The 15,284-nt window shown below is 36.2% G+C and overlaps 1 protein-coding gene across 2 annotated transcripts in view; it reads left to right on the top strand.

Annotated features, from left to right (window-relative positions):
* The first annotated feature begins 2,956 nt into the window (after positions 1–2,956).
* The window catches only part of CYYR1 (cysteine and tyrosine rich 1), a 105,672-nt gene continuing 93,344 nt past the window's right edge, over positions 2,957–15,284 (top strand). The window contains exons 1-2 of one of the 2 annotated variants that reach the window (XM_067739263.1): positions 2,957–3,375; positions 8,604–8,706. In XM_067739263.1, the coding sequence (XP_067595364.1) occupies positions 2,976–3,375; positions 8,604–8,706 (503 nt within the window). In that variant the 5' untranslated portion in view covers positions 2,957–2,975. The remainder of the gene's footprint in view (positions 3,376–8,603; positions 8,707–15,284) is intronic. The other variant, XM_067739262.1, reaches the window with a different exon arrangement.

Below are 15,284 nucleotides of genomic sequence, written 5' to 3'. Positions count from 1 at the left end.
GATACACACTAAACTAAGCTAAGCTACAACAAAAATAACAGTAATAAAAAATAGTAATAGTAATGCAATCCATTTTAGGATTATGATGATTAAATGAGATATTACATATGCAGAAATGATTTCTAAACTGTAGCAAAAACCCTCATCATTATTATTGTGTGACATAGAATTGTGAGAGAAAAATCTTAAAACCAATAGTACTTTGTGCTTTTATCAAACTGCCCTTCTACAAAACTTCAAAGAAGGTTAATTCCTTAAAACTTCCCACACTTGGTACTAGGTCTTGAACATAGGATTGCTCATTAAGCTTTATTGATGCTAACTGAAATAAGTTCAGTTGACCAACATCATTGGCAAGTATTTTATCTCTTGTTTTTGATGTGGTCAAACTGGGAATTTTAAACGTCACTGAAACCAACCAAGCTATTAATTTTGAAAGACAATTTAGCTTCTGTGTTTAGGGGCAGATGTTCTGCTTTGGAGTTACACTATTGGGCACCACTCATTGCTGTGTGACTTTGGCAAAGTTATTTGCCCACACTGGGCCTCCTGACTTTGCTCATAGAACAAGGGTGATAATAATAATAGTATCCACCTCAATGGGATGTTGAGAGTATTCATTGAAATTTTAAAGAACTTAAAAATGGCCCTGGTACACAGCATTCAATATTCTTTCTACGCCCTGAATGCCATACTTAGTTCATCTCCCTTTTACTTCTTCAGTTTTTCCCTCCTTGCTTTCTTTTGGGTTTTATGCCCATGTCTGCATGAACACTTTCTTTTCTTGGCATCTGCACATCTTTTAATGAAGATGAAGACCAGACACACATAGAAACCTTAAATGTACATAAAATGATGTATATACTCTTATCTCCTATTATGAATTAGCATAGCTTTTGAAATATCAACTTCTTTGAGGTAAAATGTACATACGCTAAAGCATACACATTTTAAGTGTACTGTTAAGTGTACAATTCCATGACTTCAGCACATGTACACACCTGTAGAATAGCCACCATTATCAAGATATAGAACATTTCCATCACTCCAAAACAGTTCCCTCATGACCTTCTGCCATCAATCTCTTCCTACACACACCCTCAGGCAACCATTCATCTGCTTTCTGTCACTATAGATTAATTGTGCCTTTCTAGAATTTCATATAAACAAAATAACACAGTAATTTGTTTGTGTCTGGCTTCTTTGCTCAGCATATTGTTAGCAGAGATTTATCCATGTTGTTGCATGTACTTCAAACTTTCTTTTATTGCTGAGTAGTGTTTCATTGTATGGATATAGCACAATCTGTTTATGCATGGGTTACTTCCAGTTTTCCTTTCCCATTTTTCCTCTTAACTATATATCTTATGGATTTTCCCCATCATTTTAAAGTTCATATATAACGTGCACATATCCTAATTTACTTAATTGTTTTACCTCTGTTGGACATGTAGCCTCTTTACCGTGTTTTAAAATGATAATAAACACTGTTATAAATATCTTCATGAATTCAAATATTAATGGAATCCAATTTGGGAATATGATTCTTGGACTATAGTCTTTATCTTTCAATGGTTTAGAAATATTTTCACTCTCTTTTAAATTCCAAGGTTGCAAATGAGGAGTTTAATGTCTGTCTGATTCTTTTTCTAAGAGACTTTTTAAAAATTATATATGAATATTTATATGATTTTAATTTATACAAGTTCAAGTAGGTCTTGGGGATATGTATATATGCATGCCTCTTTAAAAAAAAATTTTGGAACTCACCATTTTACATCAGAAAATTCAAATATTATTATAGCTCAGAATTTAAAAAAAATATCATTGTTGTTTGCTTCTTCATTTTTGGTTCTTCAAAAACTGCTTCGAGCCTGCATATTATTCTCATTTGGGGCCTCCTCTCTCTATGTGCCTTGGAGTTTTTTAAAATATTTTTATCCATGATTTCCTCATCTTTATACTTCTTCTCTATGTTACGAATATGTGCTCTGTTTGATTGAACAGTCTAAGTTGTTTTTGAACGTGATCATTTTCTAATTTTTCTGTAATTTAAAAAAAAAAAAAACTCAAGTCAAGCTTTATTTTACTTTCCAGAAACTGTGAGGTTGTAGGACCAAGGGATGAAGTTTCTCAGAAGCCAAGGATTAAATATTTGGATTCTAACTTAAGGGCAACAGGAAGCCACTGAGTTTTAAACAGGTGAATGAATGTGATTAAATCTGTAGTTTAAGAAGAAATAATCTAGCTTCAGTCTGGCTGATCTCCCTTGAGGCAGGAGAATGGTTATCATGGAGACTACAAGAGCCTATATTAGGGCAGAAATGGAGGCCAAAATGCAAATTCATTTGAGTGGGTATTAGGTGTACAATCAGTGGTACTTGGTGATAGACTGGTTATTGCGGCTGAGGGAGAAGGAGAAATTGACCAGGCTTCTTGTTGGACCTGGTGGATGGTTAGCTCTGCAATGATGCGTGAAATACAGTAGGAAGGTCAAGTGATGTTTATTTTGGAGGCGATGTATCCTTGCATCCTCTAATACACATGCAGTAGTATATTTATAAACTCCTAGAGGAGGACTGACTAAAGTGTTTGTGCATTTGAATTTTGATACATATTGCCACAGTGCTCTCCTTAAACCATTCACTGTTTCTGTACTTTCCAATTCTCTTAGGTTTTCCTCACTGGTTTTCTTTGTCTAACATCTTAAACCCTGAAAATTCCCTTCATTTGTGTAAAGATAAAATACAAAGCTTTTCTTCATCCATTACTTCCAAAGGAAAAATTGGAGTGGAGAGCAGAGCGATAAAGGAGCTTATAAAACTCCGTGTCGATAGCCAAAGCAAAGGGTTAGAAAAAGTTCCTTCAGGAGAGGACCAAGCTCCTCGACTCACTCTATAGAAGGAAGAACTGGAGCGTGGGGAGGAGTCGGGGCCACCCCCGCCCCCAGCCTCGCGTAGGTGCCACCCGCGGAGATGAAATGTGAGCCCGGGTGGCCGAGGACGCTGGATCGGCCGCTTAGCCCGCCGCCCGAGAGCCACGGGGACAGACAAAGAGACCTCCGCCCCAGCGCAGCCCCGCGCGGCGGCCCGGGCTCCCCTCGAAAGCTCCCAGGGCGATGGCCAGGTCTCCGCGCCACCCGGCTCTCCAGAGCGCTGCCCTCTCCATCTGACCGCCCTCCAGCTCCCCCATCCCCTCCCGGTGCCGGGCTCTCCCTTGGCTCCCAGCCCTCTCTACAGACCGGTCTGTCTGTCTCTCTGTCCATCTCTGTCCAGGCGCGCAACCTCCGGCCACCGGCTTGGATGGACGCGCGGAGGGTCCCCGGGTGTCCAGGGGTCTTGCTTCCGAAGTTGGTCCTGCTCTTTGTCTACGCAGGTCAGTGACCTAGGGCGGCGGGAGAGGGGAAGGGGGCTCGGGGCGGCGCTGGGGTCACACTCCGAGCAAACACGGGTTGCGCGGGATGCACGGGACCATGGTGGGAGGTCAGAGACTGTGCGGTCCCCGCAGGCAGGAGCAGAAGCCCGCGCCCGCGCTCTGCAGCCCTGGGCTTGACCTCCACGCGGTTGTTTCGTCCCTTTCCTTACACGTTTCCTTTTTTTTTTTCTTTTCCTTTCTCTCTCTCCACGAAGCAACTACCCCCAACCCCACATTTAGGGGTTATTGTTTTTATTTTCTGGATAGCGTGCATTTTTTCCAGTCGTATGCAGGACTCGGGAATTTGGGGTGAGGGTGGAGACTGAGCTGTGCGAGGAAAGCATGTTTTTTGAAAAGCACCTGAAGTTAGGGAGGCATCGCTGAGGTTTCAAATAAACTAATCTGATGACTTTTCCATTTCAGTAAATGCTACCCACTGGCCCCTCCACCTCCACATTCCGAATATTCCGGATTTTCCCTTTCAGAAATAAAAAAGGCTTAGACCCCTGTTTTTCTTCTTTAGAAGATGATCCTCAAGTGTGGTGGACAGGGTAATTGGAAGCTCTGAGTTGAAATATAGGGTTTTCGAGAGGCATAAATTCACCCAGAATCTGATCTGCTTTCGCTGAATTTGTTAAGCGCTTGCTTATAGGTGAAGGGCATCTCATTTCCCTCATCCTAATTATTCTTAGAGAGAATTGCTAATAATTGATGAAGCAAAGCAGTTTTCTTGTTTTGTGACTGATGCTGAGACAAAAATGGCCTTTCATTGGTTATTCATGTATAAAGTTAATTACACATGAGGCTTTGCATCCGCTTCATATTTTAAAAAACAGGATAAAAGCAGAGTTCTTTGTAAATGTTTTCATGTCTCTAACTTCCTATGACAAACACCACAGGCTTACCTATGACCTTGCAGTAGTAAGTTTATGTATAGCACTGTGCTGGCCTTTTGATACTTACAATGATATTGCAACCAAAATGAAGACGTTCTTCAGCATTCTTACCTGCACATCAGTAGAACTGAATTTCTCATTCAACCTTGCCAGAAATGAATCACAATAACTTCTATAGAAGTTTCCAATCTGTTTATTAAAATGTAAATTAGTGTCTGTCTATAAGTTGTTTTAAAGATATTTTATTGTAGGGGAATAGCTGACCTTCAAATACAGAAATTTATAAAATAGAAAAAGTACTTTCTATTTAATGAGGAGAGTCCACATTATAATGTTTTTCCAGCACTACTTAAGTCATATAATGTTTTTAGAATTTGAGAGTCTAACAGAATCAATTGCATTAATATTTGTGTTATATTAAAATCTTAATGTTAACTTAAAATGTTAAATTAAAATTAGTTCATTTGAAACAATGATAATTCTTTCCACTTCCTCTGTTTACCGAAAGAAAACAAAAATAAGAAAATAGAACACAGCAAATGAAACTTTAATTCCCTTGCTCACCTTATTCACACCACTGAACAACTTTTTCTTGTTCTTTTGTCCATTTTATTCTCTTTGGTGAGCCGAATGCTTCTAATTTGCACTTTTCCTTCCCTTCTTCCTGTTCCCCCAATGTTAAGTGCACAGCACCCCCAGGATTCAGGAAACCCGCCCAGCTGGCCAGCAGCAAGCTTGATCAGTTTAAAAAGTTTTCGTTCCATTCATTTCTTCTCTCCATCCTCATCCCTCCCTAGTACGCTACAAAGTCATTGCAAGCCAATACTAGGTCACATTATCATCTTTGATAAGAAATGATTAGCTAATGTGCTTTTGATATTAATTCCTGAACTCTATTTCAGAGGCCTTTTTATGCTTGCCGTATTCATTCAACTAATATTTATGGAATGAGAAGTGTTGAATGATACGTAGGACAGAGGCCATGCTTTGAGTCTTGTCTGGGAGATCAGGTGTGCCCTTTACTCTAAGGTATAAAAAGCTGTATTATAGGAGAGATACACCATGTGCTCTAGGTGTTTGAAGGAGACCTTATTGCTGGCTTAGGAGGATATGCTCCATGAAGATGATGTCTATTTTGTTTAGCATAATATTCTCAGAGACTAGTGAAACACCTGGCCCATAAGAGGAACTCAGGAAATATTTGCTCAGAGAAATTAAATTAAGGAGGACATTTTAGGACCTACACCTTTGAATTAGAGGAAGCCTTGGACATAGGAGATATAGTAGGATAGATGTGAACAAAGGCAAAAATCATGAGATTTGTATATGCAAAAACAGAAAACACAGTTGGGTTGGAACTAAGAGATAAGGCTGGAAGTGAGGATTGGGATGAGACGGGGGAACACGGAAGACATAGAATTAATCCAGAGATGCTGTTAAATAAATTGCCAGCTTTAATGGGACAAAAACCTATGCAGATGCACTGTCCGTAACCTGAATTATTTTCTCCAAGGAAAATGCGTTAAATACAGCTTCCATTCGTTAAGGAAATAACAGCAAGGTTTCTATACCTGAAGCATCATGTCTGACTGTGGAGTCACTTTGGGGAAGGGATTCAATGAAGTGTTTATTTTATTAATCCAACTCCCACTGCAGGCTACAAAGACAGGATTCGGCCAAGGTTTTAACCTTCCCAACCCTAGCCAGTGACTTCTGTCTCCTCCTTTTCCTTCCCTTCTGATCCTTAGCTATAGATTACAAGAGCCAATTCTGAGCAAGTGCTTGGAGCCAGATGCTTTCCTGTACTACACATTTCTTAAGATGGGAGTGGGGAAGCTTCTTCCAGATGCTACCTTTAACTAAAGTCATTGATGAAAATTGGAACTAGCTCATTTTCAAGGATGTTAACTTGAATATTAGTAATAATATTATTTATCTTCTGAGGGCCATTGGGATGTTTCATTCTTTCACACGTGAGAAAATGCTTCTGTACTGTCCAAACTGTGATCTTTATAGGATTGTTCTCAAATAGATTGGAGAAAGCAACTAACATATCAAAATAAGTTTGAGGTGTGGTTGACCCCCCAATTTGGAAATGTTGTGATTGTGAATGTATTTGCCATACTATTAAACCTTGCCTTTTCAGTTGTTTAATTCTGGGAAGTAGACAAGAGTGTGGAAAATGCCATAAAAATAATGAACAATGTGTGGCAGGATCTAGATGTTTGCTGCAGGTATAATCCAGCTTCTTGGCTACAAGATTTGGGGCTTGGTTTCCTGTAACATTGGCTCAAAATATTTTGATAACACCATGTCCTTACAATAGCAGTAATTGAATTTTCGATAATCATGGAGAGCTTAATAAGATGTCACTGTCTTGGGCATTATGCAAAAGGCACCCCATGAAGCTATTTAAAAATCACTTGTCCTGCTCTGACAGAATAAGGCGGGGGTGTCAGCTCTCCCACTATCTGAACGGCTTTTAAGAGCATAAAGCAAAACATCCCAGCTAAGCGCTTGAGATAACTGACTAGTCTAAATATTTGACTTAATTAAACAGTACTAAAAATAAAAGCTATAGAAATTCCCTGGGAAAATGATAAAATAAACTGCAAAAAGCAGACACTGTCAATAAATCATTAGATCGTGTTTTCTGCCCTCAAATTTTGGATTTAAGTAGAGTTACTGAATCTTACAAAGGTAGTTATTTTTCCCTTTCATGTCTTCTTACCACATCCCAGAAGAAAACATTAAGGTTTGTTCATTTATGAAGTAGAATAAAATTGAGGAAAAGAAAACATGAACTTTTGACTTGTTCCACAGAGGCCATGCATTATTGATAAAGGTGAAAGAACTTTGCTGGGTTTTGATCGCATCAATTTGTAAAGAATCATCTTGTCAGGGAGGTGATTTAAAAGGAAAATCTGTATTTTCCTCTCTAGACAAATCAATTACATGGACGTGTAGGCATATATATAACATTTGCACTTTTATGTTATGACTTTGACAGAAAAGCAAAAGTCTTATATAATTTAGATAGTAGTTATTGCCTTCAGAGATTGAGTTGGAAATGACCTATTTTGTGATTCTTGAATATGTACCTTAAATTATCAGACTGTACTTAATGTTTTCCTACATGTACCTGAAACTCATATATCCATTGTAATTTACACCACTGATTATAACTAAATGATAACCTTAACTTGTTAAACATAAATCATTTAGGAAGAATAAAGAATTTTTTAAAGGTAGGGTAATTTTTATTTAACATTTTGGTATAATTTTCCTTGCCAAAAGCATGGAAAAAAGACAGTAATTTGGTTTTGTCAGCTCTGGTATGTCCTTTTTAATCAGAAAATACATTTCCCTTTTCACATAGTGCTGTTTCATAGCTTATTGATTCTTTTTTTTTTTTTTTTTTTTTGCGGTACGCGGGCCTCTCACTGTCGTGGCCTCTCCCGTTGTGGAGCACAGGCTCCGGACATGCAGGCTCAGCGGCCATGGCTCACGGGCCCAGACCCTCTGCGGCACGTGGGATCCTCCCGGATCGGGGCCCAAACCCGTGTCCCCTGAATCGTCAGGCGGACTCTCAACCACTGCGCCACCAGGGAAGCCCTCATAGCTTATTGATTCTTAAATCTGGCATCAAATAAACTCTTAATTATTCACCAGTGAATTATCTATAGGAACTTTCCCCCACAGCTAACTAACTCATTATCTTCCAATCCAAATGGATTAACAGGATATGCAGACTCATCTGTGGTACCTTATATATACAAACTGTAATTACGAAGGTAAAAAAATGGTAGGGAAAGGGAAGCATATAATGCATTGTGGTGAAAAATATACATTACTTAAATATTATCTCCAGTTGATATTATTCATGTCAACAACACTTTCCATTAAATGTAGTTGAGAGTAGCACCCTAAAGTCAAAAGACTTTTATCATTTAAAAATTATTGCAAAAACTCTGTTGACGAATTTAATGTCTGATTAGTTGGATCACTCATTCCTCCCTTCAATGTCTCATTCAACCAACTCTGACTACCAATTATGGTGCTCGATGGAGGAGGTTCAAAGACTGGTCTTTGCCTTTTCCGGATTTATGTCTAATAAGGAAGGAAAACTAGTTTAGGTGCTTCCAAATGTTTTAGAATTGTGAGCACGTAAAATGAAAGTCTAAATGTGCTAAAGAGTGGTGGTTGACCAATCAAGATGTGAAATAGAGTGATTTTTCATGAAGGTGGGATTTTCAGAAATGTAACTGCACGGATATGGTTTTTATTTTGTAGAGGATTGCCTTGCTCAGTGTGGCAAAGACTGCAAATCTTACTGCTGTGATGGAACCACGCCCTACTGTTGCTCCTACTATGCCTATATTGGGAATATTCTCTCGTGAGTATTAATCCAATTTGGCCATATTGATACTTTTTCCCTTGCCCGGTTATGTTTTCAAAAAGTACTAAGTTATAGCTATGAGTAGGAAATTCTAAGATTGATTGTTGACATAAAATCTTTACTGGAGACAGTCAACACTCATCACTATCTAGTGTATTGGATTATTTAACTAAATGTGCAAATTAATATACAAAATAAATTGCTTTTGTTAGAAGGGAGTTTAAAGAATATTTTTATTGTCTAATTTGTTTTATGATAATAATAATGTAATAGTAATAATAATGTTTTATCTAGACCATATTCATATATTGATCATTTTTTAACATTGTAAACTATATTTTTTGTCCATTTGTTGAAGGATTAGTAAGTTAGAATTTGTCATTTAATGATAGCCAGTTTATTTTGCCATGCATATATTTGTCTGACTCAGCCAGTAGATATCAGGGAAAAGAGACATTATGAATAAAAAACAGTTGAGATATGAAACGTCAGTTTTCTACATGATGCATCTAAAGCAACTTTGGGAAACAAGATTAGATCCCAAGAAATCTAGCCTCAACAGGGTAAAGTGATAACCAACTACAAAAATCAATGAAACATACATGCAGAGAAGGTGTTAAGTATTTCTCTCTAACAAATTAAGGATTTATTTTAGAGATGCTTCTAGGCGAAGGGAAATGGACGAGCAGAAGTTGTCTTCAGGGTTGTATGTCTGAGGACTGTGCAACCCTCTGTTCCTCTACACACACCTTCAAGTTGACAAATAGAAGGTAGAGAATAGGAACATAAGAATTTCACCCATGGGTGACCATCACCCATGGCTTTCAGGAGTCTGCATTTTGTATTTTTCAAGTGACTGTCAGGATGATTTGAAGGCTGCTCCATTGTGACTTAACTTGTGTTTTATGAAGGCTTACGTGGAGCCAGGAAAGATTAGGCAATAAGTGATGTGTGTCTGGCTATTTTAAGCATATACCCATTGAGATGGCTTATAAGTCATCCTCGGTTTCCTGAGAATAGAAAACCTGGCATCGCATAGACTTTCTAGAATCAAAGTGGGGCTGATCTTAGAGATCATGTCTCCATGAATAAGGCCAGAAAGAATCATACTTCAGGATATTCTTGAAGACTGTCATGGCGATGGAAGAAATGTCAGGCTGTAATAAAGATTGATGAACAGAATTTAAGCATTCTTTGAAATGCAAATAAACTCTAAAATGTTTTAATTTTTTCTCATAGAAGATTTGGTGGAAAAACATTAAGTCCCTTTACATTTAGAAAACAGTCAGAATCAGCTTAGAATATAAATACATAATGATGTTTCTCATTTGTATATCACTTCATACTTTTTAAGTAAATTAAAATACTTCATTACTAAATTCAAATTTGATTCTTCCAATGATCTCCACATGCCAGAGGCTGTTGTTACAGGTAGATGTGTGAGTGGGCCCCAAAGGTGGTATAGATTTGAAGAACCTGGTGTCAGAATGACTCTGATTCTTTGGTTCTGTGGCTCCTGGCCCATTTCTCTGCCCACTAACTACATCACAATGTGTGTGTTGTGCCCTTTTTCTCACCTTATAGATACCTCCAACCTGATAAATATATATAGAAGACATAATTACTTACTAATCAAAATAGTTAAATATTTTTTAATTTACAGTTGTGCTTTTCATGTTTTATATTTGCAATCAGATTCATTTTTTATGGTACCTATTCTTAGAACTAATTTTATCACTTGGTTAAAGTAAAGAATTTGTTGAGTTATATCTTTATCTGGGTTATTAGGGCCATGTACTTGTTATGTTTGAAAGAAAGAATTGTGTTTTTTGGAGGGCGGAAATAAACACAGATGGCATTATATTTCAGGCAGCTAAACTGAATTTTCTGTTCAAAATAGAAACCACTAAGTAAATCCCTTGCTAAACAATTCTTAGAGAAAAAAAAGAGCTTTAAAGTGTTTTCCCCACTGGATAAAGGAGAATACATTTTCAGGATTTCCAGTTATTGTTTAAGATTTGAAAAGAGTTAACTCCACCCAAAGCTTTTCTCTTTTTTGAGTTAGGGTGGGTGTGTGGGGTAGAGAAAGAGAAAATAATTCCAAGAATGCTTACAAAAGTTCTTTCATACACATGTTTTCAAATATTGCTATTTTGGAACTCATACGCTATGCTTCTTCTCTTCCAAGCATCCAGGCACATTCTTAGTAAAATCATTTTAATCATCTTAACAGAGAACTTAATCTTCATGGTCATCAGTAAGGTAATAGGGAAGAAAGCAATAAACACAGTGGAATGTTTTGTATCCTAAATGAATAATTTTATAAATCTGGCTTCGAGTCTTGTTTATTTTCAAATAGAAAATGTCTTGGCTTAGCCTAAAATGAGCTAAAGAGAGTACAAAACACGATTTGGGTCATTCTAGACTGTGTAAATTGGTAAGGTAAGGCACACTTAATCCTTCTTGCTGAGGCCTCTCTAAAATAATGAGTAGAGGTGTTTAGCCCTTAATTCCATTTACTTCAACTGCTCTTTCTAAACTTCTGCAAATTAATCGTTAAGATTTGTTTTCAAAGATATCACAAGAGCTATCTTTCAATTCACCTTTTATATAGTTGAAAAGTATTATTTTACTCAGGTCTCTCCCTTTTACCCCCTTTCTATCAGTTAGGAATCTGAAAATTTATTTGTGTCTTGTGAAAACAATTTAAAAATTAAACTTTAAAAATAACATATATACTTTTTAAAATTGAGATGTAATTGATGTGTAACATTATATTGGTTTCAGATGTACAACATAATGATTTGATATTTGTATATACTGCAAAATGAGCAATACAATAAGTCTATTTGACATAAATCTATTTAAAATGGCATGCCTGCTTTTGCTCATTATGGTCACAGATATTGACTTCCATATAGAAAAGTAACAGTATTATTTTCCAGAATTTAAGAATAATTTTTGCAAAAGTCAGCATATACTATGCAATCAGTTATTTACAAATTCATACTGAGTGCCTGTTACCATGGCAGCATAGGATCCAAAGATGAATAAATGATGTTCCCTGACCTTTACAATCTCACAATCTTGTACGAGAAGAAAATGTAGACAAATAATTCTTCATAGAATTAATCTATGAAGTGTTATTGAAAGGCTGAGAAGAGAGAAAGCAGCTAAATGTGTGTGTGTGTGTTTAGAAAGAGATGTTTAGAGAAAGTCTCATAAATATGAAATTTGAACAGAGTTTTAAAGAAAGAGTAGATATTTACATAAATGGACAGTGAAGAAAGGGAAGAGCATTCCAGACAGAGACAGTGTCCCCTACAAAGGCAAAGATTTAAGAAAGAAAATGGTCAGTTTGGGAAAACCCATGTTGTTCAGTGTTGCTGGAAGAGGAAGGTTAAACTTTGAATATAACATACAAATAAATAGGTAAGACAAAAGATACATCCTTATTTTACAGACTTTTATTGGTAGACTACATTCTTTTATTGGTCATGTCTAACAAAACTAAAATAAAATAGTTCAGTATTTTTCTGGAAATAAGAGCTGGTTTTATGTAAAACCGACTCACTCTTAGAAACCACTAAGAAAAGGGACAAAGGTGAGAAGGCACCAAATGAACATTATTTTTACTTATTCCATAGAGAAAATATTTAGAGTGAACACTTTGAGATGTTACTCTATTTAATACCATTTATGACAGAATATGTGACTGGAAATTTTTCCTCCATTTTTGATCAGGAGTGTAACTACCTGACAATTAGAAAACTCACTGTGTTTGAAAATGAGAATTGGACCAATTTACAAAGTAAACAATTTCTCATCAAACTGATTCTCAAACATTTCATCCAGCCACTTTTCTCCATGGAAAATAAACATTCTGTCATGAATATGGAAATGGGTATTTCAGTTTTGCTGTTGATGAAATTTGACTGACATTTCCTAGAGATAGGATCCAACATAAAGATAAGGTTTATGGAGTATTCTTTAGAACTAGTAGAATTCAAGGGCTCAGAGGGTGCAATTGAGTGGCTAATTACCATTAGCAATGGGACAGACTAAAAGCAGGACTTTACTGAAAACGAAGAAAGACTGTTATGTGAATAGGAGAATAATTGTACAATATTGAACATGAACCAAATAATGACTGGGTTGGACGTGGTGAGCCAGATGATAAGATATAAAATTTAATCCCCTCATTCAGAAATAGATTTTTGCTTTTCCATGTTGCTTTCATAGAATGCAGATATGTCTAGGGATCCTTCAGTGTGCCATCTGGCCAACACAAAATTCCCACGGGGAAAAATCAAAAGAAAGAACTAATAATGGAGATGCTGGTGGCATTAAGTTTCTTTTCTTTTCAATGAAATGTAAAAGATGTATTGCCCAAAGTTTTGCAAAGACAGCTAATAAATATCACAACTGTGATGTTAGAACCATGTTATTCATGAAAGCAAAACTGAGTTAAAAGATAAAGGTTTCATATTTCCAAATGGCATTTGAGGTCCCATACTCACTAAGTAGCTGAGCATTCCGAATAAAATAAATGAGGCTGTTCAAATAAGGAAAGAAACGTAATACAGTTTGAAAGGCCTTTGGCATTGGTAAGAACATCATTTAAATTAAATGAATTAAAATGTTCTTAGGACTTAGATATGATAAAACACCTCTAAAAGGTACATTCTGAGTAAATCAAAGTTTGTGGGAGTCTTGTTTTTGTTTTAATAATGACAGAATGATAAATAACTAATATAATGTTAAAATGAATATGAACTTGATTTTAATGTTAATGAGGTGACTTTTGGAAAGCACCTGGGGATGGGGGCTGGTTGCCAGGGAAACCAACCATGTGATTAGGGGGTTGGGACTTTCAATCCCAACCCCTGGACCTCTAGGGAGGGAAGAGGGGCTGGAGATTGATTTCAGTATCAATGGCCAATGATTTAATCAATCATGCCTTTGTAATGAAACCTCCATGAAAATGCAAAAGGACAGGGTTTGGAAAGCTGCCAGACTGGTGAATACATGGAGATTTGTAGAGAATGGCGTGCTCAGAGAACATTTTTTTTTAGTTTAAGTAATTGAATTAAAAAAAATTAATGTAGTAACAGATAATGTTTGCTATAAGAAGAAAGTCATTGTTTCTCAGAAGACATGTATTTTATGTATTACATAAATACATTTTATGTATTATTAAGAGCAAATATAAAGGTGTGGATATCTAAAATTTTTTGAATCTACTCTATTCAATCATAATTGCCTTTGTAAATTAAGCTTCATTGTTAAGAACATAATTTGTTTTTAGGAAGGGCTAGATAAGTTTCTAGAACATGTTCCCAGCAATTTATTTCTATAATATGTACAGAGATATTCTATGTTCTACAGCTGGTAATGGAGGACATAGCCATGAATCAAACACAGTTCCTGCTCTTGAATTGCTTATAAGCTACTGCGAAACATGAACTTAGAAAACAGACAATTTAGTAGGCTGTGGAAAGGACTAAATGTAGTGGAATCAGAGAGAAGGAGTTTTTAGTCCAACTTTAGGGTGCTAGGAAGACTTCTTGAAGGAGAGCAATTCTAAGAAGATCCTTGAAAGAAACGACAATTGATGAAATCCATCACTCACTTGAGTTAAAAAAAACACTTAGCAAACTATGAATAGAGGAAATTTTCTTAACTGAATAAAGATCTCAAAAGAAAAAACAAAACCTACCTCAAGAACCATACTCAGTGCTACACTGTTATGACCATTCCCTTTTAAGGCAACTATAAGACAAGCTAGTATCTAGCACCACTCTATTCAGCATCTTACTGGCTTGGTCAGTGTAACCAACAAGACAAATTAAAAAGAAATGATTCCAATTGGAAATGAAAGAACTAAATTGTTATTATTTACCAATGATATGATTGCCTATACTCCTCAGACTATACAAACAAATAAGAGAATTCATCAACGTTGCAAGATGTAAGATCAGTGTACAAAAATTAATGTATCCCTATACATCAACAACACTCAGAAAACGTAATATATATGTGTGTACACAAATCTCACAACACCAGAAACTAAGTACCTAATAAGAAATCCAATAATATGTGCATGGCACTTATGGAGTAATATAAATACATAAAAGTTTCAAGAGATTAAAGGGAGACTTAAAGAAATTAAGAGATACCGAATTGTGGATGGGAATATTGTAAGGTTTTCAATATTGGGATATGTCAATTCTTCCCGAACTATATGTAAAATCAATACAATTCTAATAAAAACCCACAGAACCATTTTTTATTGAGTTTGACAGACTGAGCCTAAAATGTATATGAGCAAGAAAAGGGTGTAGACAAAAGAAAACAGTTATGAAAAACAACAAAGTGAAAAGACATGCCTAGGAGACATCAAGATTTATTATAAAGTTATGGAAAATAAATAGTGTGATACTGGTTCACAGATATATATACTATATATATATACTATATATATATATATAGATATATACACTATATATACTTTATATTCTATATACTGATAGAATATAAAGCTTAGAAGTTGACTCATGTGATAACGGAGATGA

Source organism: Pseudorca crassidens, chromosome 5 (assembly GCF_039906515.1).
Source record: "Pseudorca crassidens isolate mPseCra1 chromosome 5, mPseCra1.hap1, whole genome shotgun sequence".
Taxonomy (NCBI): domain Eukaryota; kingdom Metazoa; phylum Chordata; class Mammalia; order Artiodactyla; family Delphinidae; genus Pseudorca; species Pseudorca crassidens.
Note: the sequence above shows the minus strand (reverse complement) of the source record. Positions and strands in the feature narration are given on the sequence as shown.